Raw genomic sequence first — 21,949 nt, forward strand, 5'->3', positions numbered from 1 at the left:
ATTATTTTTCCCAAGCAAAAATGTATGCAATATAATCATTATATTAGGAATTGAGACACTAGTGAAATATATACACATAATAAATATTAAATTTTTATTTCTTAATACGAAGTTCATTATACGAATAACCATTAACCAATACTTTTAACAATTTCTATATTATATATTTTGCACATTTTTCAATATTCAATGATTTGCATTGTTACTCCAAATTCAATTCACTGTATCTCATATTAATTTCATAAATGTCAAAATTTAAAAAATTTACACAAAAATTATAGATTTTTACATCTGATGATAAGAAACATCAACACAGACAACTTTTATCTAATAATGTTTAACATCATAAATAGGCACAATAGGAGTAATACCAGATTTTGCAATGATTCTTTCTCCCACTCTCTTTTTCTTCCTCTTTTTTGTAACTTTACGTATAAAGATTAAATCTGATGACATAGTTTTGTAATAAAGAATAAATTGTCATGCCTTTCAAGCATAAGTTTTGGTATCATTCTATAAAATTATTAATATACAAACTGTTCTCATAACTTTAATTAAGATTAAGTTATATTGAAAATAATGATTAGAAGATAATGTAGAATTAGGAATAAAATAAAGAAATAAGTATAGTAATAATAAGAACAGTAGCAATGATATTGAAGTTTACACAATACACGATTTTGCAATACACTGTGCGAGTGTACGAAACATTGCCGTCTTCATGTATTTACATATAGGATTACTAGACTTCGTCAAGTAAAAATTGGCACTTGTCGCGCCTGAAATCGCGCACAAGTCCTCTTTTTTTCCACTTTTTTTAATTATACTACGCCATCTCCCCCAGTATCTATTATCGCTTAAGACGAATACAATTTTATTGCTAATATTGCAATGATATTCTGTGTAATTGTGTAGTGTCATAGTCATGATATTCCTGATATTACAATAGGCGCGTCCCATTTAACGCTCACAACGTTCTTAGAATTACTTCATCTTTATTCTTCAGATATTAAACAAGGACAAATAATACTCGCGAGAACAAGCGTTAAATGAAACACGCAATATCGTATGCAGGTACCGCTCGTATTTGATACGGCGGTTACAACTGTAAATATGGATAAAGAAACATAATTATGCAACGTATAATAAAATTCTATCGAATAGTAATATGAAAAGATTCATATCGGTAAACATGATATGGATCTACAGTCCGTGTGTGAATCGTTTTCCGTGTCTAATCGCCTGACTCGTACTCTTTGCTTATAGTGGTATTCTTTGAGATAACTCTTAAGTGTCTTTGGCAATTGCAGCTTATTTATGCCATCGTAAGTTGTTCGCGTGGTTATCACTGCTCTACACAGGTGCTGCAACGGAAATGTGAAATTTCGATGCAACGGAATAGTGAGCATGGGCTCAAAAAACATACAACACGTGGGATCCTTGTAATGTTCAATTAAACCACATACCTGTAAACAGAACAGTGGATAATGATCATACCATGTCATTGAAACACTGAGTAACAAACTTTGATTGACGTTTTGTTTCTCAACAAGTAATAAATATTTCTTATAATAGAGCATTTTTTTACACTGAAAAAGGATATACCAAAAGAGTAATCACTCAAAAAATAAATGTACACTGGACTACAGACTTCAATGGACTTTATCGGACTTTCATCAGAATTCATTAAAATTCATTGCGATTGCTAAGAGATCTCCTTAAGAAAAGGTCAAAAATCCCGCTTTAATAACTAATTAACTGATTTCAATCAAAAATTCGTTATAAAAGCCAAAATTTCATGGTATAATACATGAAATTCACCAAATTATACCGGACTTCGAGGAATTCAGCAGACTTAAAGAAATCAACGGACTTCTAGTGGGTTGTACACCGGAATTCAAGAGTGGTTACCCCCTCGAAATATGCTTTTCAAAAAGTTCCACCATCTTTAAATTTTTAGAAACTCGTAAAAAAAATAAAAATAATGTTTTTATAACGTTGTGACATTATCAGTAAATTTTTATTCTAAATTTCGTTAATATTATGCAATAGTTAACTTTTAGCTTTAAAATGCATTTTAGTTTGTTTCAATATTATTTTATGAGATATAATTTGAAGTTCTTTACTTATGTAAAGTATACACTAAGGAAATTAATTTTTCTTGTATTACTAATATGATTAATCATTTTTAATGTATTTTGTCTGTTAAATACGAATTCGTTGTTCAAATTCGGCTATCAATCGAAAAATAGCATTATAAAGATAAAAAATGACAAATCCTGAAAATCATCATTTTTCTCAAAATTGTGACGTAAAATTTAGAGCTAAATTTGGACAAAAAATTCGTGTTCAATAGACAAAAATACTGAAAATAACTTTTCACACTATTGATGTAAAAAAAGTCAATTTGGGCTGGTGTCATAGAAAGAATTATCTAAAAATTATTCTATCAAAAAATGATATCGAAACGAACAAAAGTGCAAGTCTTAAAGCTAAAATTTCATATTTTTATGTAGTATTAATGAAATTTTTTAAAAAGTGGCTACCGATAATACAATGTTATGAAGACTCTCGGAATTGGCGTTTTTTTTACTTCTTTGGTGCTATTTTTTTTTAATTTGTGGGTAATGGTACTTTTTTAATCCTATTCGTTTTCAGTAGCTTTACTTTAATTAAATACCAAATACCAAATTAACGTAACCATCAAATACCAAATTAACGTAAAAATACACTTGATGGAAACTTTCAAATTGTGAAACAGAAATCATGTTTCTCAGTGTTATTGGAATAAAATGAAACATGAATTGATGTACATACTGTTTCGGAAGCATAAACTCCTGGATCATGCGAATCAAAACTAAACTTATGGTTCCATTGTTCAATCCGTGCATGTAACGAGCGCCCATATTTACGAAAGCTCACAGAAAACAAGAATTCCTCTTGCGCTGAATCTCGCAGTAAGAAAGTACCCTCTTGCTTACCCTCCAATAAACGTTCTGCTTCATAACGATCCATCTTACCCCAATAAAAAGAACAGGCTGTAATCGATCTTAAGTCCGGTACGAGACAGTGGACATAATCGACCTGTATTATAAAACAGCAAATCAATGAATATACAACATGATTTATAAATGCATAAAAATACTTCACAATTAATGTATATATACAAGAAGAGCGAGGAGAGAAGAAAGAAAGAGAGAATGTAATTAAATTTAAATTTAAAAAATACTCTATGTAATACGCCTTAAAAATTTATATCAATGTAAATTGTCATGGGCTAACAGGATTAATCTGTTTTAAATAATAGCTATGAAACTGTTTGATTAAAATTTGTTAAAATAATGGGCATTGTTTTAAGTAGTTTTAAACTATTATTGACTCGAAAAATACTATAATAATATTTCTTTCTGATCAGTTTTTTAACAATGAAATTGTTGAGAGGCTATGGAAGATATACTTCCCACTTTTTATTTAATTTTTAAGATGTACTGCTCACAGTTTAATACAGTTGTAAAACCAATTGTGATTTCATATTTTTCTGATGTTTTCATTTACTTTACATGTTTTCCATAATCTTTATACCCGCTCGTTCATTTCTAATTATTTCTTTAAAAAATTGAAAAAAGAATATTTTTATGAAAAAAATGTTTCTTGTAAAGTATTTTCAAGCTGAAAATTTTACAAAATATTCTTTATATGTTAAAAGAAAACCGAAGCTATTTGAAGAATAGAAATATCTTTTTATGGGTACATGTTAAAAATTTATTTTCAATACTGTAAACACGTCCTAATGTAACGATGTTGCTAACAAAGTTTCGTTGGCAACGACGTCATATTGACATAGTAGCAGTGAAAAATGTGTTTTGCGACAGTCGAAGTAATTTCTGACAGTGAGTATTTCTTCGAAATTTAAGTAAGATACATGTATAAGATTCGGTTTGAAAACTTTGAATGTATCATGTCCAGTTAAATGTATTTGAAACATTTCGTGTTTACTTTTTGCTGTGTAATGTTCATTTTTGTAGATAATACGCAATAATACGCAGAATTGACGTCGGGGCTATTTGAAACACCAAACGTCGAATTGTCGTTTGGACGATTTTTTTCTTTCATATTCGCGTTCTATATATCAAAATACACAATTTAATACTCAACAGATGTAATTACACAAAATACGAACAGTCCCTGACTTGTTCCGAAAACACCAAAACAATAAAATTCTAATGTGCGTTTTGTATTCTTTTATTGTATGTAACATTTCTTCATGATACTATGTATCCTTTTCAGAGTAAAACAAAGTCTTAACAATAGCTTTTTTACATTTTTTTCGTTTTAAAACATAAATTTCAGAATATTTCCGGACTAGCTTCGAATTACTCCGGACTCGGGACTATTCGAAACACTTGGCACTGGTCAATATTTTTATTGTATGTAGTTTAAAGCAAATACATTTCCGTCTTCTATCTATAAAGCCATTGTGAAGATGAAGGTTCAACCTTTCAAACTGTCCAACTTTTTTTTAATGAATACAAGACTTAGGAGACGCAAAAGAAAAAAAGTGTTCCTAATAGCTCTGGTCTTCCCTATAATTTTCCAGAACTTTGCACATGTTAAATTTTTCATAAAAATATTATTGGTCTATGTAAAGATAAAAATTACACTAACAAATTCCTTATATTTTTATCATTAAGAGTCATTTTTTAGTAAATAGAATGCACTGAATACAAATATAATCTTAAAAATTGTCTCTTATGTAAGATTTCCCAAAAAAGAAGGAGCAAAAAGTACATTTTTGACCATTTTTCATAACGCATAAACTAAATGTTTCCACAACTTTGAAAAGATTTAACATTGAAGCTTGAACTTTTATCTTTCTGAAAAAGTCAAAAACTGAAAATACAATTTTATTTTGGGAGATGTAACTTCGAAATATTTTTAAATCGTATTTTTTCACATATACATACTTCCATAAATCTCCTTTTTTATGGAATCCATATTGGTGTAGCTATTTCAAATTTTTCGACATCTGACATCAAATTTGTGATAACTCATAAAACCTATATAACTTATATTTTTAGGACACTTATATAAATTTTAATAGTTTTACTCCTATATGAAAGCCATATTGGATCTGCCATGTTAAATTTTACAAATTTGACATGAATTTTGTAATTAACAATCTGAAAAACCTTTATATCATGTATCTGATTTATATTTATCAGGAGGCGCGGTCGCGTCTCGCGGTATTTTTTTTTTTTTTTTCATCATCAGCGTTAGCGTCATCATCAGCGTCAGCGAGAAAGACCAGCGCCTCTTTTACGCGAGTCAGCGAGTTCAAGCATAATGAGATTATCAGATCTCAGTAACGGCTGAACCGATCAAGTTCCGAGTAGTCTCAATCGATAGCTTGGGGAAAATTGCATAATAAAAGTGTTTTTATTTTTTCTCTCCGTGCCCTACGAGCGGAGATATCGCGACGCAAAGTCCAAATCTTGACGATTTACATTTAAGATACGTCATTATTATTATCGTCGCCAAGCGAATCTTGTCCAGTACATTTTTTCGACACGAGTAACGAGTGGCGCTCGTTACTACACTATATTAGAGTCCCTAGAAGTGGAGAGTCTGGACATTTCGGGGTTCCACGTGATTGGACTGCACCTAAAATGGCAGCACCAATACGGATCCTTATTTAATCCTCTTTAGCCAATGCGATAACAGCATACAACACGTTTATGTGCACACAATGATAAACATACACACACATAAGGTATACATATGTATACATATATGTACATACACTGACATATTCATCACCGACATTTTAGGGGCAGATGTCCAGACTCTCTACTTCTAGGGACTCTACACTATATCAGCCTGCATGCAACCATGTGATGCATCACGATGGCCGCGAGTATCGCGACAATGATTGTCGTGATATCATGGCTTTCCTAACCCGTAACCTGAACTGAATCGGCAATATATCTCGGTTTGCGGGATAAACGACATTCTTTTTGCCGATCGTCGCTAAGAGAAACTTGTATACGTTTTCGACACGGAGTGGTGCTCATTATAGCCGTTTTATGTAATTATGGGTGCGTTCCTTTTCATGCATAACATAACATGCGATTCACGCATAACATAACATGCGATGCATCATTTATCCTTGTTGTTTTTCAACTAACTAACGTTAAACGAGGATATATAATGCATTATGCACGTCATGCGCATCTCATGTGATGTGATGCATGTATATCGTATGGTATTATTTCTGTATTTTAACAGAGAAATTTTTCTATGCTAACCCATGTGGTACTCTCTTTAATTCTATACAAAACCTAAGTGATTCTATTTCTGCATTTTCATTGAAAAATCTTCCTATTCCTAACCCAAGTAGTATTTACCCAAGTGGTACTATTTGTGTATTTTAACAGAAAAATTTTTCTATGCTAACCTATGTGGTAATTACGTTTAACTTTAAGTCTACAAAAGTATATTATTGCTTAACACTACAAAACGCGTGATATCAGTACAAAATTACCTTTTCAAAAAAAGGTAAAAAAAAGGCGGTATTTATGTGTGTGCGCGCACCTTATCTTTAATTTTACCTAAAAACACAAGTGATACTATTTCTGTATTTTAACAAAGAAATTTTTCTATGCTAACCCATGTGGTACTCTCTTTAATTTCTATACAAAACCCAAGTGATTGTATTTCTGCATTTTCATTGAAAAATCTTCCTATTTCTAACCCAAGTAGTATTTACTTAAAAATAAATATTTTTTATTTATTTAATCCAACCTAAATGTATTCTTCCCAAAAAATGTATGAAATCTTTAAATTGCGCCATTTATAAAGAGAATATGTTGCTCTTTGAAATAATTGCTGTACTACTTTTAACAAATAAAATGCAAGTGATAGTATCTTTATTTTTTAAATAAAATCCAAGTGGTATCTTTAATTCCTTTCTAAATAAAATTCGAGTGATACTATCTGTGTATTTCTATTGAAAAATTTTTCTGTTTTAACCTAAGTAGATGTACTTAATTTTAAAAAGTTTCAAAGGAATATATAACATTTAATCTTAAAGAATTAAGGAAAAAACAGAAATGAGAAAGTTTTATTAAAATATAAAATTTTTTAACTACAAAAAATTGCCGCTGCTAGATGTTTAAATATCTAAATAAAATGTTGTAAAATATTTATTATAATAGTTATGGTAACTTAGATAAATATAATAATTTACAATGTTACTTGTAAAAATTATAATGATTTACAATGTTACTTGTAAAAGATAATAATTTACAATGTTACTTGTAAAAGAAACAAGTGTTGAAGAAATTTACTCATTAACTTACTTCGCGTAATTACTTTATTTTATAACGCGTATCTTACAAGTGTTACATTTATCGCATTCTTTCTTATGTCAATTCTTTTCATTGCTTTTTTTATCTAGCAGCGGCAATTTTTTGTAGTTAAAAAATTTTATATTTTAATAAAACTTTCTCATTTCTGTTTTTTCCTTAATTCTTTAAGATTAAATGTTATATATTCCTTTGAAACTTTTTAAAATTAAGTACATCTACTTAGGTTAAAACAGAAAAATTTTTCAATAGAAATACACAGATAGTATCACTCGAATTTTATTTAGAAAGGAATTAAAGATACCACTTGGATTTTATTTAAAAAATAAAGATACTATCACTTGCATTTTATTTGTTAAAAGTAGTACAGCAATTATTTCAAAGAGCAACATATTCTCTTTATAAATGGCGCAATTTAAAGATTTCATACATTTTTTGGGAAGAATACATTTAGGTTGGATTAAATAAATAAAAAATATTTATTTTTAAGTAAATACTACTTGGGTTAGAAATAGGAAGATTTTTCAATGAAAATGCAGAAATACAATCACTTGGGTTTTGTATAGAAATTAAAGAGAGTACCACATGGGTTAGCATAGAAAAATTCAAATTTACACTAATTTACACTAATTTATCCTTATATAGCAGCCATATTGAATCTGCCATTTTGAATTTTTGAAATCTAACTTTAAATTCGTAAACAGTGACCCTGAACCAGTATTTTTTTGTTTAAAATAAAAAAAACAGTAGGGTTTTTGGCCAACCCTACTGTTATCAAAGATATTTTACATTTGTTTTGCATAGTTTGTATAGAAGATTGTAAAAAACTTGTAAAAATTATGGAATGAGTCTTAAAATTTCTACTAATAAAATTATTTTATAATTATCTCAATTTATATTCTTGCACTAATCAAATTCTACATTGAACTTATTAGTGGATAGATACAGTGTCGCCATAAAGAATAAATTTATTGAAATAAAAATAAATGTATTGAAAAATATTAATACAAATATTTAAAATTTTTGAATCTTTTATGAATCACTAATTATAATGTATACAATAATGTGAGTTATATCTTTTGTTCTTGCAAAAAAGATAAAAAGTCACAGCACGACGAGTTCAAGTTTTGCATTCTGAAGTCGAAAGACAACTACCCTGTTTTGATGAGAATTTTTGGATTTTTCGACCTATACATACCTAACCATAATACAAATCTAAACATATAATTTATATTTAAAAAATTGAGTATCGAATTATTCTTACACGAATCGGATGTTAAATAAAAATTTGAATCAATGGCATAAAGGATTTACCTGCGTGTGCGCGGGTCTCTCGATATTTGGAATTAAGGTAAAGTCGATCTGAGATAAGGCTGTAAGAGCGGCAGCTTGAATACCGGCATGTGCTTGAAATAATGCCGCCAAACTGTCTACCGTTATTCCGTTAGGATGAACTTGTATTCCCGCAGGATAATTAGGCCTATAACCAGGAGGAGGTTCGACGCCTTCCTCCATCTCTCGAGCGCGTTGCATTCGAGCACGTTCGTCACAATCCTTTAGAAACAAAAAATTATTGTATTACATCATTGTATTGTAAGATAAAAACGTAACAACATATCTTTCTTAAAGAGACTGGAAAGTCAGATTATTTAACAATCGTATTTGTCTTTGACAATTTTTTGTAACAAATTAAACAGTACAAAAGTAAAATTTTGAAGGATATTTATAGAACATATAAAGAGTAAAAAAATACTTTCTTTCTTACAAATATTTATATAAATATACTATGTGTACAGGATATCCCATCATAACCATTGTCCATTTATGACCTTTTATCTTTGCTGATCAAATCAAAATATGTTTCAGACAAAAGTTACATACAAGTATATGGCTATATGAACTGAAGACAAATAATAGTAAAATCAGATTTTGACTCCTCGCGTATAAAAGCAATATGTCGAATTAAGATACTTGATCCGAATAAGGCCCAGTACTAAATAAAGCCCACTTTTAAATTTACCATTTAAAAACGCGCTTTGAAATATATGCTTAAAAGATATGTCATAGGAAGTAGATAAAGAGGGACTAGGGAATTAATACCAGTAGCAACACGTTTATTCAGTGCAACAGAAGCTTGTAACAAAATAGATAAATCAGCCGTTTTTATAAAAATATGTTATAAATTTAATAAGTATACATTATTTAATTTATTACAACATATTATAATATTATTCAACTTTCTAACTATAAAAAAAAAAATATATATATATATCGATTTTTTGGAATAAGTATACTTTTTTATAAATAATATATTATTAAATAAGGCCCACTTATACATTTATTGTTATAGCCATTGTCATTTGTTTATTATGTATGTAGTTTGCAACAGAGAATAACGATTTTCAATGATGCTAACTTTCCATAAGCTAAAATTGCACTAAAATAGCCAAAATTTCTTAAAGTTAAAATATTAATTATAGACAAAATTAATAGACAAAAAAATTGTGATATTTTACAGTAAAATAGATCTTAAAGGATTTCGTATTTGTGATTAATAATCAATTTAACAGGGAGTTAGAAAATAATGTTTAATTCCTTTGTTATTTTCAATTTATTTAATTTGGGCCTTATTAAAAGCACAAGAATTTAATAAGGCCCAATTTCAGAGTTTATAAACATTTCTTTTTGTTTATTTAAAAATGTTTTATAGAATTTTATTTTGGCGAGTTGAGATAAACATTTTATTCTTATTCAGTTTATTTCAATATCTTCATAAATAGAATTTGTAAAAAATAAAATAAGTTAGGTGGGCCTTATTCGGCTCGGATACCTTGTAAAGCATAAAAAATATATTAAAACTGCATAAGTGCGAATAGCTACAACAGTTTTTGATTAATATTATGACCTCATCAATGTGATATGTAAGATATATTAATTTTGCTACTTATACTTGCAAGATGCTTTTAATCAACTGATGATCTTTTCTCATATAATTGAAAATACTTTCTAGAATCACTTTTTCCCCTCTTTGTTCTTGCCAAAAAATTTATTTCTGCGTCCAAATCATCTTCTCGCGGTGACAATAACAATAGCAGCAAATAAATGCCATATATCTTTTATAATTTCATTGAACATTTTATGTAGCAAAATTTTTGGGCGTTGTCGTTACGGCAGAAAAAAAGGGAAATAGTAATGTTCATGACAACAATCCTCTGAAGTTCATCTTAGACAGAAAGATTAAAGAAAAAAAAAAAAAAAAAAAAAAAAATACAAAAGTTTGAAGATCTAAAATTATTTAATTTTTAATATACTTTTATTATCTACAAATTAAAATATAATTGATAAATACATGCAAGGAGCCCAAAATGTATGAAGTTATTTGGACTTTTGTTAATAATATTTGCTTCTTTGTTAATCTTTATTCAATCTATTTTGTAACAATTCACCTAAGCAACAAGTCTTTTGAAAAATTTCAGTTAAAAAATGTCAGATTACCATGACATTATTGCAAAATAATGATAGAGACAAAATATTTCAGTTATGTAAATATTTGTTAATGTATTTTATATATTTGTTAATAAAAAAATTTTTCTGTTTAGATGCATAAATATCATTCAAACCCTTCACTTTTGTACATTTATTTGTCACAAAAAATTATCAAATATCTTCGAGCAATCTAATCCTCTATTTACTTAGAAGTGAAATCTTAAGAAAAATGGAAAAAAAAATAAAAACTTACTTCCATAGGAAACTCTTCGGGATTAAACCGCGATAAATCGATTACAGGACTCGGTGGCAAAGGTCCGAGAATGGGACTTTGCGGAGCAGAACGACTATTAAACACAATACCCGCACCCATAGGATGCTCCTCAGTTCTTCTATAACCAGTGCAGATACAATCCGAATTACCATTCCCTTGACCGGGAATAATGTCAGTGTTTTTCGAGCTTTTGCTCTTGGCGCAATTAAATTTCAAAACCCAGTTGCTACGTTTCTTTTTCGATGATAAAACGTGGTTACATATTGGGCTTTGATCTTTATTACGCTGTTTATCTAATAGTGAAAAATTTGAGTTATCATTCCACATTGGCAAACAACAGAATATATATGTGAAAAATTAATTTAACTTACTTTTTCTCTTTCCAAATGACAAAGTTTTAGAGGATCTTCTTAAAGGTGGATTTACAGGACTATCCTCAGAACTGCTACTACTGTTGCTACCGCCAGAACTACTGCAGCATGCTTCCTGCTGCTGTCTATATGATAGTTTACTTGTAATATTACCATTGTTACAAACTTGCTTTGTATCCTGAGCTTCCACAGGTTGACTATACAAAGATTCAAATCTAGAATTATGGTTGTCTACATCTAAGTTTAAATGATCGTTGTCCAAATTCCCTTCTAATTTACATTCTGGTCTGTTCGGCAGTATGTTAGGGTTCGTCACAGGTACATTGCCATTAGTCTCATTTTCAGGCAAACTTTCATCGCTATCTTGATTCACCATTTCCAATGGCAATGGATGGCTGAGCGCATTAGCGCATATCTCGGTAGGCTGCCTCTCACTATCCATTCTAAAAAAGTCTCTGAGACTAGCAAAGTGCTGTCCCATTATTAATTTGCATGGCAGGCATTTTATCGCCTTAATAGTCCCTCAACTACACCATGATTGTAGAAACTATATAAGACACATGCTGCAATCTCTAATTTGGCATGAGAGAACTGCAGGCTTTATATCCACTTAGCCACATGGAGGATGTTACGTCAGAAAATACAGTAAGTCTGTTGCATTTTTCACCTGTATGAATAATAAAAATCACGTGTAACAAGTCTACTAAAGAAATATTTGTTTGTTAACATTTATAGTTTTGCAATGATATATAATAGATATCTGTATCTAAATTCAAAGGAATGATTTATGCTTCTTAGTATTAGAATACAAATTCAGGAATTGAAACATGCTGTTTCGGCATAATCTCGCTCTATTATTGAGTCGAGCACATATACTATACGTGACAATTCTAGAAAACGATACCGCTAATGAAAAAATGACAGGTCAGATCTAAGATTGCACTTCAGTAACACTCGTATATTACTCATCTTGTTACTTACGTTAATTAATTCAACTTATCGACAGTATAATTCGCTTTACCAACAATTTTATTATTCATATTGTAAAAAAGAGGTGACATCAGACTTTCGAAAAAATTTTCCTGATGGTAGCAGCAAGTCAAAAACATGTTTAAACAAATTACGCACAGGACAAGCGAATGATTAGCAGGAAAAATGCAAAGAGAACGCACCACTGGATCTTAAATTACGATGGCACCATCACTAGAAATACCACAGAAATTACGTTTTCCGCGACGTAACACCTCGTCGATCATCGGGCTCAGACGATCAAAATTGTCAAAACACGTCTCGACGAATCATCAGCCATTTTCCCTAACTGCGAACCAGGGTGCACGTACATCATAGAATACCGATTCACCTAAAAAAATCACAAACATTGGCCTTTCTTTTTTTTTCTCCATTGACGATACTTGGTTTGTTCGTGTTTTGTTAAATATTCCATATTCCTAAAAATGTTTACATTTAAAACAAGATAAATATATCCGTTTGTTTTTTATTCCTGAACTCTCTAAACTAGTGTGCACTTAAAATGAAATAGATATATATTTGAAAGTTAGTGAAAGCAAGAAAGAACGTTCCAGTGAAGTCTATTACAGGAATAGAAAACAAGTCCTATAGGTTCCTTTCTGCCACTGCATAAACGAATGCACCCGGAGAGACAACAATGAGGTAGCAAGCGACTTGTACATATATACATATGTACAGTCGTGTTCATTATAGTTGCGACACTTTTTCTTTGATGGATTTTGGAATGTAACCTTGCTCATCGAGCGGCGAACGTAATTGGCTGGATCCACAAGTAAGAACCAATCATGTCCTCAGCTCTTGTTATAGTTGCGCGTTCAGAAACGCATCTAAGAAAAAGTGTCGCAACTATAATGAACACGACTGTACACCCGGGAGGGTCCCAGATGCGCACAGACCCGATCGGACACCACCAATCACGTAATCTAATCTAACCCAACCAACGGAAATACTCTAGGCATCGGCCGCTATAATTGGTGGTGTCCAATTGGGTTTGTGCGCATCTGGGACCCTCCCGTTCATGATTAATAAAACGACTAGAGCTTATTGGTCGTTACGTTAATTATGAACTGTAAGTATGTAGAAAGATAGCGACTTCTCAGTTTGGAAAATTTCCTCATGGACAGAATCAAAGTCCTTGGGTGTACAGTCGCTTGCATTATAGTTGCGACACTTTTCTTTTGATGCGTTTCTGAACGTGCAACTATAACGAGAGTTGAGAACATGATTGGTTCTTACTTGTGGATCTAACCAATTACGTTTGCCGCTCGATGAGAAAGGCTACATTCCAAAAGCCATCGAAGAAAAAGTGTCGCAACTATAATGCAGGTGACTGTACAGTCATGTTCATTATAGTTGCGACACTTTTTCTTTGATGGTTTTTGAATGTAGCCTTGCTCATCGAGCGGCAAACGTAATTGGTTGGATCCATAAGTAAGAACCAATCATGTTCTCAGCTCGTGTTATAGTTGCGTGTTCAGAGACGCATCTAAGAAAAAGTGTCGCAACTATAATGAATACGACTGTACAGTCTTTTCAGTAAATAAACTTCAATTCCATGAATAAATAAAAATTACTGGAAAATGGATTTATATGAAGAGGGCATTATTGAACAATATCAATTTGTGCTAACTTAAAATTTGTAAAATCTACTTTTCTTTATTAGTTGTTTATTAGAGAGTAATAATATAAAAATGTAATATACGCATCATATATGCATACAATTATTTTAATTTTATTTATGTATATTCCGTTCTTATATTATTACTCTCTAATGAACAACTAACAAAGAATAGCAGATTTTACAAATTTTAAGTTAGCACAAATTGATAATGTTCAATAATGCCCTTTTCATGTCAATCCATTTTCCAGTAATTTTTATTTATTCTTGGAGTTGAAGTTTATTTACGATCTGGAAAAGAATAAAAAAAATATTTTCAGATACATTATTGATTTTTAACATATAAATTAATATTGAATAATGTATAATGTAGTTGAATAACTTCAAAGTTATTTTTACTGAGTTTATAATAAACAGGAATTCTATATGATATGCTTGAAATATTATATGCTTTAATATGTACCTAATAATTAATAATTGTTTTATTAATTTTGATTTGTTTCCGATATAACCACAAACTTTAGAATAGATTAATTAATTTTTACAAACAGAAATTTAAACGAAATCCAGTGTTTAGACAAAAAAATTACAATAAATCTAAATTCAAATCATTCTTTTTAACTTTATATGATTTTTTGTGTTATTATTTAAAAAAATAAAGAGACTTTTCAAGCATGCTTCTCGGTCTCCACGCTTTCGTCATCAATCGGATTACATTTGAGACAGCGGGTGTTTACGAAAACTAATCGGATCTCGGATTGGATTGAACAATGGTACTCAACCTAGGTACAGAAAATTTCCCTAGACTAATCGGATTGACGATTGCTGTCTCAAATGTAATCCGATTGAGGACGAAAGTATGGAGACGCACAAGCACGTGTTAAAGTCTTTATTTTTTAAATAGTAACAAAAAATCGAAGATTAAAGTTAATCTAAAGTTAATAAAAATAATTTGAATTTATAATTGTAAATTTAGTATTTTTTGACTTTACTTTTTATTTTGTAGAAATATTCAATGATATTTTCTTATTTATTTTCTCATTTTTCTTTCATAACTCTGTAATTATTAACGTAACATTATGAAATAAAAATTTCTTTAACTTTGCAGAAAATAGAAAAATAAATCAGTAATTATTTACGTAACATTATGAAATAAAAAATCTCTTTATCTTTGCAATAGGAAGAATGGATATATTTCTTTTATGGAATGTTTTGTTTAACAATGAAGAAAATGATGAAAATGTCTGGGATGGAGAAATTGCACGTCTAAGAGTAGAACATCATTTTAGGATACCTAATTTCTTTGAAAATGTACTACCTTTTTATTCGTTATCAGGTACTATTAAACAACTTGCATTAATTTTTTATATCTTATATTTATAATAACATGTAGATTTATTTTATTATAGATTTCAAGTCACATTTTCGTGTTGAAAGGAATACTTTTAAACACTTAATACAAACTTTTGGATTCAATTTATTAGAAAATGATGATTCTCCTAAATTAGCACCAGCAAAGCAACTTGCTATTGCCTTATGGATTTTTGGCAATCAAGAAGTTTATAGGTTAGTAATTAAAATATTATTATATGTATTTAAACGTATAAATTATTCGGTAAAAAATGTGATTTTTCCTTTTATTACGAACAAAGATATAATACTATCAATAATTTATTTCGTTTTTACGACGAAAAAGATAAACGATTTTGCTGCAGTATTATATGTAAAAATTTAACCATAAAATTATTTTTATATTATATTCAATATTTTATAGTGTATTCAAAATCATTGACAAAAAATTATAAATATTACCTTATAAATACAGAATATATTTATCTTTGAGATCTTTAAACTTAGAATAATGAAACAATAAACAATAAGTATTAACAATTACGTTGTACAGAAATGCAGAAAAGAGATATTTGAAATGTGTACTGTTTATTTTAGATTAATTTCAATTAATTAATATCTATTTCTATTAATATAGATTTGTTGGTTTATTACTTTTTATCTATATAATATATTTTTAAAATAAAAAAAATAAAGAATAAGTTTTATCAAGATTAAAGTTTTGAACAATATATTGAAAATAAACATAAGTCTACCGATAAGTATAAGTTATATTATTGAATAAATATCTTATTTCGGAAAATTGTCTCTGATTTGTACAAGGAATGATAAGCGTTTTAAATTGTAATACTTTTTTTAAGGAGATATGATATACTTACTAAAAAGTTTGTAAATTACATATTTATTTTTTAAACATATTTTTCCTGTTTTTGTTGTTGTGTTAAAAATATTTTTAACATAATGTTTTTATTTTCAGATCCGTTGCAGATCGATTTGGAGTGTCTAAAGACACTATATGGAGATGTGTTTTTAATGTAGCTTACACATTAGAGCAACGTATTCAAAATTATATTAAGTGGCCAGAAGTTCATGAATTATTAAATACACAACAACAATTTGCTGCCATTAGTGATTTCCCAGGTGTTGTAGGCGTAATTGATGGTTGCCACATTCCCATTAGTGCGCCTACTGAATATCCAAACAGTTATATAAATAGAAAAGAATTTTATTCGATATTATTACAAGGTATTTGCGATCATAAAATGAAATTTATTGACGTGTTCACGGGAATTTGTGGCAGTGTTCATGATGCTCGTGTTTGGCGGCTAAGTGACATTAAAAATTTGATAGATCATGATAGAGAAAGATATTTTCCTCAACGTAGTCACCTTTTAGCTGATTCTGCGTACCCATTATCGTATAATATGCTCACCCCATACCGGGATAATGGTCATTTAAATGCTATACAGCATAATTATAACACAAAGTTATCAAAAACTCGTGTTATAATTGAAAGAACATTTGGAATACTAAAAGAACGATTTAGAAAATTAAAATATGTATATATGTATAACACAGACATGATATCATTAGATATACTTGCATGTTGTATTTTGCATAATATTTGCATTGATAATGAAGATGAACCTTTTGATAATGTTGAAGTAGAAAATGTAAATAATAATTATGCAATTATGCCAGCTGATGACAAAAGAGACATTATTGCAGAGTTATTATTTTAATTACAGACATTTAATAGAATACACAAGTTTTTTTTACATAAAAACTAAATAATATTATTTAATGATTCAAGAACTTCTGCCCAATTGTACTTAAATATAAAAAATTAATGATTCTTCTAATTATTTTATAACAGAAACTAAATCTAACTTAAAATTTGTAAAATCTGCTGTTCTTTGTTATTTTTTTATAAGACAGTAATATAAAAACAGAATATATATAAATAAAATTCAAATAATTGTATGCTTACATGATTTTTATTGTAATCAAAGATACATATCTGTAATCCGTAACAAATCAAAAATAAAAATTATATGTAAATTAACATAATCTTTGGATTTTAACATGACACGAATCGTAATATGCAACAAATTATACTATTTTCCAATAATAAAGTTTTTCCAAAACATTTAATTTTATATTTTTTACTTTTCCTAAGTATTACCACTGAATCACCTTTTATATTATATATAACAATTTGATGATCAGTAAAAACAAAAAAAAAACTACTCATAGGACAACTCAGGCAGCACAAAGAATTAAAAAAAAAATTTTTTTTAATTCAGGTTTATGTCATCAATTCTAAATTCATTTTAAGATGCAAAAAGAATTCGTTTCTTGAAAAAAAAAAAAGAATTTTTTTTACTTCTCAACATAAATACAGAATTAATGACATCAATCTGAATACTTTTGAAATCTGTGTGCTGCAATAAAATCAATATTATTATCAACAAAAACTAAAAAAAAATATTTATATGACTCACATCTGGCACAGAGAATTCAAAAAGAATTTTCCAAAAATTCATGTTTATGTCATCAATTCTAAGTTTATTTGGAGATGTAAAAAAATTCTTTTTCGGAAAAATCAGAGAAAGAATTCTTTTTACATCTCAAAATAAATTCAGAATTGATGACATAAATCTGAATTCTTTTTGAATTCCGTGTGCTATAATAAAATCAAATTATTATCAGATAAAACTAAAAAATACTGAAGTGAATCACAGATTGATAACTATCACAAAATATTATTTTTAATACTTAAGTATAACTAATTTTACTTATGTCTATTTTCTTTTTCAACATATTTTTCAAATAATTTTAAAAATTTTGTTTGTATTTGTATGTTTTCTTCATGATGGACCCTTCTTTGTTCGCAAAGTGCTTTGACCCAACTAGGTTCATCATTTCTTCGGCGTTTCCTGATATTACATCTAGTATCAGAAGATGTAGATAGTACTGAGGAGTTATTTTCTGCAGATTCTTCTGTAAGAGTTGATTGGTGTATTCTAAATCCGTGTGTACTCGAAGCAAGTGATGTAGGTGTTATTTCGGGTTTGTTATTGATAAAATCATCAATTAAATCATAATATTCCCAAGATTCTTTAGCTCTACCAGTTTGATTATTGAGATCTCGAACACTTTTATATTTTTGTTTAAAATTTTTCCATTTAACAGAACATTGTTCCTCTGTTATATTATGCCCTTTTTCCTTAAAATTATTTGCAATTTTTTTCCAGATATTTTTCTGCATATAATTTTTATTATTTAGTAACCCAAAGTTACTTCTAACTTCTTCTATTAACAGTTTTGTTGTTTGCACGTTCCATTGATATTTATAGTTTTCTGTAACAACAAATTATTAAAATAATATAACAATTATACTATGTCATATGCTGGATGTTTCGAAATTCTCAAATCAAAATATTTTAGCAAAACGATTCTCAAAAAATTATAATAGTTGTTTGTACATTGTTTTTATTTAAAGTAATTGTTAATATATACACAAACTGTGTTTATATGTAAACAATCTCATGTTTGTGAGTTACTGCCTTTTGCGTTGACAGGCCGCACGACAGACGACTGTCAAACGTAATTTGTAATTGCTTGTTTTTAAACCTTTATATCTCAAAAATTATTTTTTAAAATAAAAATCAATAAAAATCTATTTTGCTTAGATTTTCTAAAACTTTCTTACTATAGTATGTTAATTCGCAAATTTCAGAACATCTTATATTCAGAAAAGACTATTTCTGCAAAATTTGTATTACGTTAAAAAAATGAAAAAAGTATTTTAGAATAAAACATTACTTTATGAAAGATTTATCTTTATATAACAAATATTTTTAGAAGAAAATTCTTGTAGTAAAAATATATTTTTAATTCAAAAGTAACTTTCAAACATTTTTTTCAGATAGTTTTATTTCTTTAAGTGAAATATATATATATAATATGGAATAATGTATATGTTGTTACATAGAATCATACCAAATTGATGTTATTCAGTATTAATTCCTTCTTCATACAAATCCATTTTCCAGTTTTTATTTCTACTTGAATTGAAGCTTATTTACGACCTGTAAAAGAACAAAAAGAACATTTTCAGAGACATTATTGATTTTTACGTATAAATTAATATTCTTTAATGTGCAACGTAGTTGAATGATTTCAAAGTTATTTTTACTAAGTTTAAACATGAATTCTATAAGTATTATATGATATGCTTTAATTTGTATCTAACAAAATTAATAATCGTTTTATTAATTTTGAGACGTTTTTGATATAACCTCAAACTTTAGAATAAATTAATTAACTTTTACGAACAGAAATTTAAACAAAATCCGATGTTTAGATAAAAAATATGGGAAGGTCCCAGATGCGCACAGACCCAATTGGACACCACCAATTATAGCGGCCGATGCCTAGAGTATTTCCGTTGGTTGGGTTAGATTAGATTACGTGATTGGTGGTGTCCGATTGGGTCCGTGCGCATCTGGGACCTTCCCAAATAAAGAGATTTACTTATCAACACGTGCTTCTGCGTCTCTACCGTCTCCACACTTTCGTCCTCAATCGGATTACATTGGTGGGTGTTTACGATAACTAATCGGATCTCGGATTGGATTAAACAATGGTACTCAACGTAGGTATAGAAAATTTCCCTAGGCTAATCGGATTGACGATTGCTGTCTCAAATGTAATCCGATTGATGACGAAAGCGTGAAGACCGAGAAGCATGCTTGAAAAGTAAGTCTCTTTATTTTTTTAAATAATAACACAAAAAATCAAAGATAAAGTTAAAAAGAATGATTTGAATTTAGATTTATTGTAATTTTTTTTGTCTAAACACTGGATTTCGTTTAAATTTCTGTTTGTAAAAATTAATTAATCTATTCTAAAGTTTGTGGTTATATCGGAAACAAATCAAAATTAATAAAACAATTATTAATTGTTAGGTACATATTAAAGCATATAATATTTCAAGCATATCATATAGAATTCCTGTTTATTATAAACTTAGTAAACATAACTTTGAAATTATTCAACTACGTTACACATTAATCAATATTAATTTATATGTTAAAAATCAATAATGTCTCTGAAAATGTTTTTTTTATTCTTTTCCAGATCGTAAATGAACTTCAACTCCAAGAATAAATAAAAATTATTGGAAAATGGATTGACATGAAAAGGACATTATTGAACAATATTAATTTGTGCTAACTTAAAATTTGTAAAATCTGCTATTCCTTGTTAGTTGTTCATTAGAGAGTAATAATATAAGAACGGAATATACATAAATAAAATTCAAATAATTGTATGCATATATGATGCGTATATTCTATTTTTATATTATTACTCTCTAATAAACAACTAATAAAGAAAAGTAGATTTTACAAATTTTAAGTTAGCACAAATTGATATTGTTCAATAATGCCCTCTTCATATAAATCCATTTTCCAGTAATTTTTATTTATTCATGGAATTGAAGTTTATTTACGATCTGGAAAAGAATAAAAAGAACATTTTTAGAAACATTATTAATTTTTAACATGTAAATTAATATTGATTAATGTGTAATGTAGTTGAATGATTTCAAAGTTATTTTTACTAAGTTTATAATAAACAGAAATTTTATATGATATGCTTAAAATATTATATGTTTTAATTTGTATCTAACAATTAATAATTGTTTTATTAATTTTGATTTGTTTCCGATATAACCACAAACTTTAGAATAGATTAATTAATTTTTACAAACAGAAATTTAAACGAAATCCAGTGTTTAGACAAAAAAAATTACAATAAATCTAAATTCAAATCATTTTTTTTAACTTTATCTTTGATTTTTTGTGTTATTATTTAAAAAAATAAAGAGACTTACTTTTCAAGCATGCTTCTGCGTCTCCACGCTTTCGTCATCAATCGGATCACATTTGAGACAGAGATCGTCAATCCGATTAGCCTAGGGAAATTTTCTATACTTACGTTGAGTACCATTGTTCAATCCAATCCGAGATCCGATTAGTTATCGTAAACACCCGGTGACACTCTTTTGGACACAGCACGATTGGACACCAACCAATCATCTTGACTTATCTAACCAAACCAACGGAAAAACTCTAGGCATCGGCCGCTGTGAGTGGTGGTGTCCAATCGTGCGCACCCTTATTTGAGACAGCAATCGTCAATCCGATTAGTCTAGGGAAATTTTCTATACCTAGGTTGAGTACCATTGTTCAATCCAATCCGAGATCCGATTAGTTATCGTAAACACCCACTCTCAAACATTGGGTGTGTTTAGCAAATAACGCTGAGAAATAGTAACATAAATATCTCAGATTCAGAATAAATTACATAATAAATTAAGATAAACGATAAAGATAATACATAAATATCTTACTATGAATATTTTTATCAATATAACTAAAGTAGATGA

The 21,949-nt window shown here is 28.8% G+C and overlaps 3 protein-coding genes across 10 annotated transcripts; 1 reads left to right on the plus strand and 2 right to left on the minus strand.

The window, feature by feature from the left end:
- Positions 1-80: 80 nt before the first annotated feature.
- On the minus strand, positions 81-12,839 carry LOC105199680. Of its 3 annotated transcripts, XM_026141734.2 has the most exons (7): positions 12,668-12,839; positions 12,477-12,577; positions 11,496-12,162; positions 11,104-11,417; positions 8,679-8,918; positions 2,818-3,084; positions 1,179-1,466 (listed from the first exon to the last, which is right to left on the minus strand). In XM_026141734.2, the coding sequence occupies exons 3-7, from the start codon at positions 11,974-11,976 to the stop codon at positions 1,179-1,181; spliced, it is 1,590 nt and encodes a 529-aa protein (XP_025997519.1). In that variant the 5' UTR covers positions 11,977-12,162; positions 12,477-12,577; positions 12,668-12,839. The 3 variants fall into 3 exon arrangements, with proteins under 3 accessions (XP_039307521.1, XP_025997519.1, XP_011165181.1); XM_011166879.3 differs by lacking the exon at positions 12,477-12,577 and having other exon boundaries at positions 12,668-12,836; XM_039451587.1 differs by lacking the exons at positions 12,477-12,577; positions 12,668-12,839 and having other exon boundaries at positions 81-1,466; positions 11,496-11,976.
- Positions 12,840-14,871: 2,032 nt separating this feature from the next.
- LOC120356770 (putative nuclease HARBI1) lies at positions 14,872-17,557 on the plus strand. 6 transcript variants are annotated; one of them, XM_039451685.1, is made up of 4 exons: positions 14,872-14,928; positions 15,323-15,478; positions 15,552-15,708; positions 16,469-17,557. In XM_039451685.1, the coding sequence occupies exons 1-4, from the start codon at positions 14,913-14,915 to the stop codon at positions 17,232-17,234; spliced, it is 1,095 nt and encodes a 364-aa protein (XP_039307619.1). In that variant the 5' UTR covers positions 14,872-14,912; the 3' UTR covers positions 17,235-17,557. The 6 variants fall into 6 exon arrangements, with proteins under 6 accessions (XP_039307619.1, XP_039307617.1, XP_039307618.1 ...); XM_039451683.1 differs by having other exon boundaries at positions 14,900-15,015; XM_039451684.1 differs by having other exon boundaries at positions 14,900-15,015; positions 15,323-15,453; positions 15,536-15,708.
- A 548-nt stretch (positions 17,558-18,105) lies between these two features.
- On the minus strand, positions 18,106-19,045 carry LOC120358287. The gene is made up of 2 exons (XM_039452018.1): positions 19,021-19,045; positions 18,106-18,855 (listed from the first exon to the last, which is right to left on the minus strand). The coding sequence occupies exons 1-2, from the start codon at positions 19,043-19,045 to the stop codon at positions 18,287-18,289; spliced, it is 594 nt and encodes a 197-aa protein (XP_039307952.1). The 3' UTR covers positions 18,106-18,286.
- Between the last annotated feature and the right edge of the window lie 2,904 nt (positions 19,046-21,949).

Source organism: Solenopsis invicta, chromosome 7 (genome assembly GCF_016802725.1).
Source record: "Solenopsis invicta isolate M01_SB chromosome 7, UNIL_Sinv_3.0, whole genome shotgun sequence".
NCBI lineage: Eukaryota > Metazoa > Arthropoda > Insecta > Hymenoptera > Formicidae > Solenopsis > Solenopsis invicta.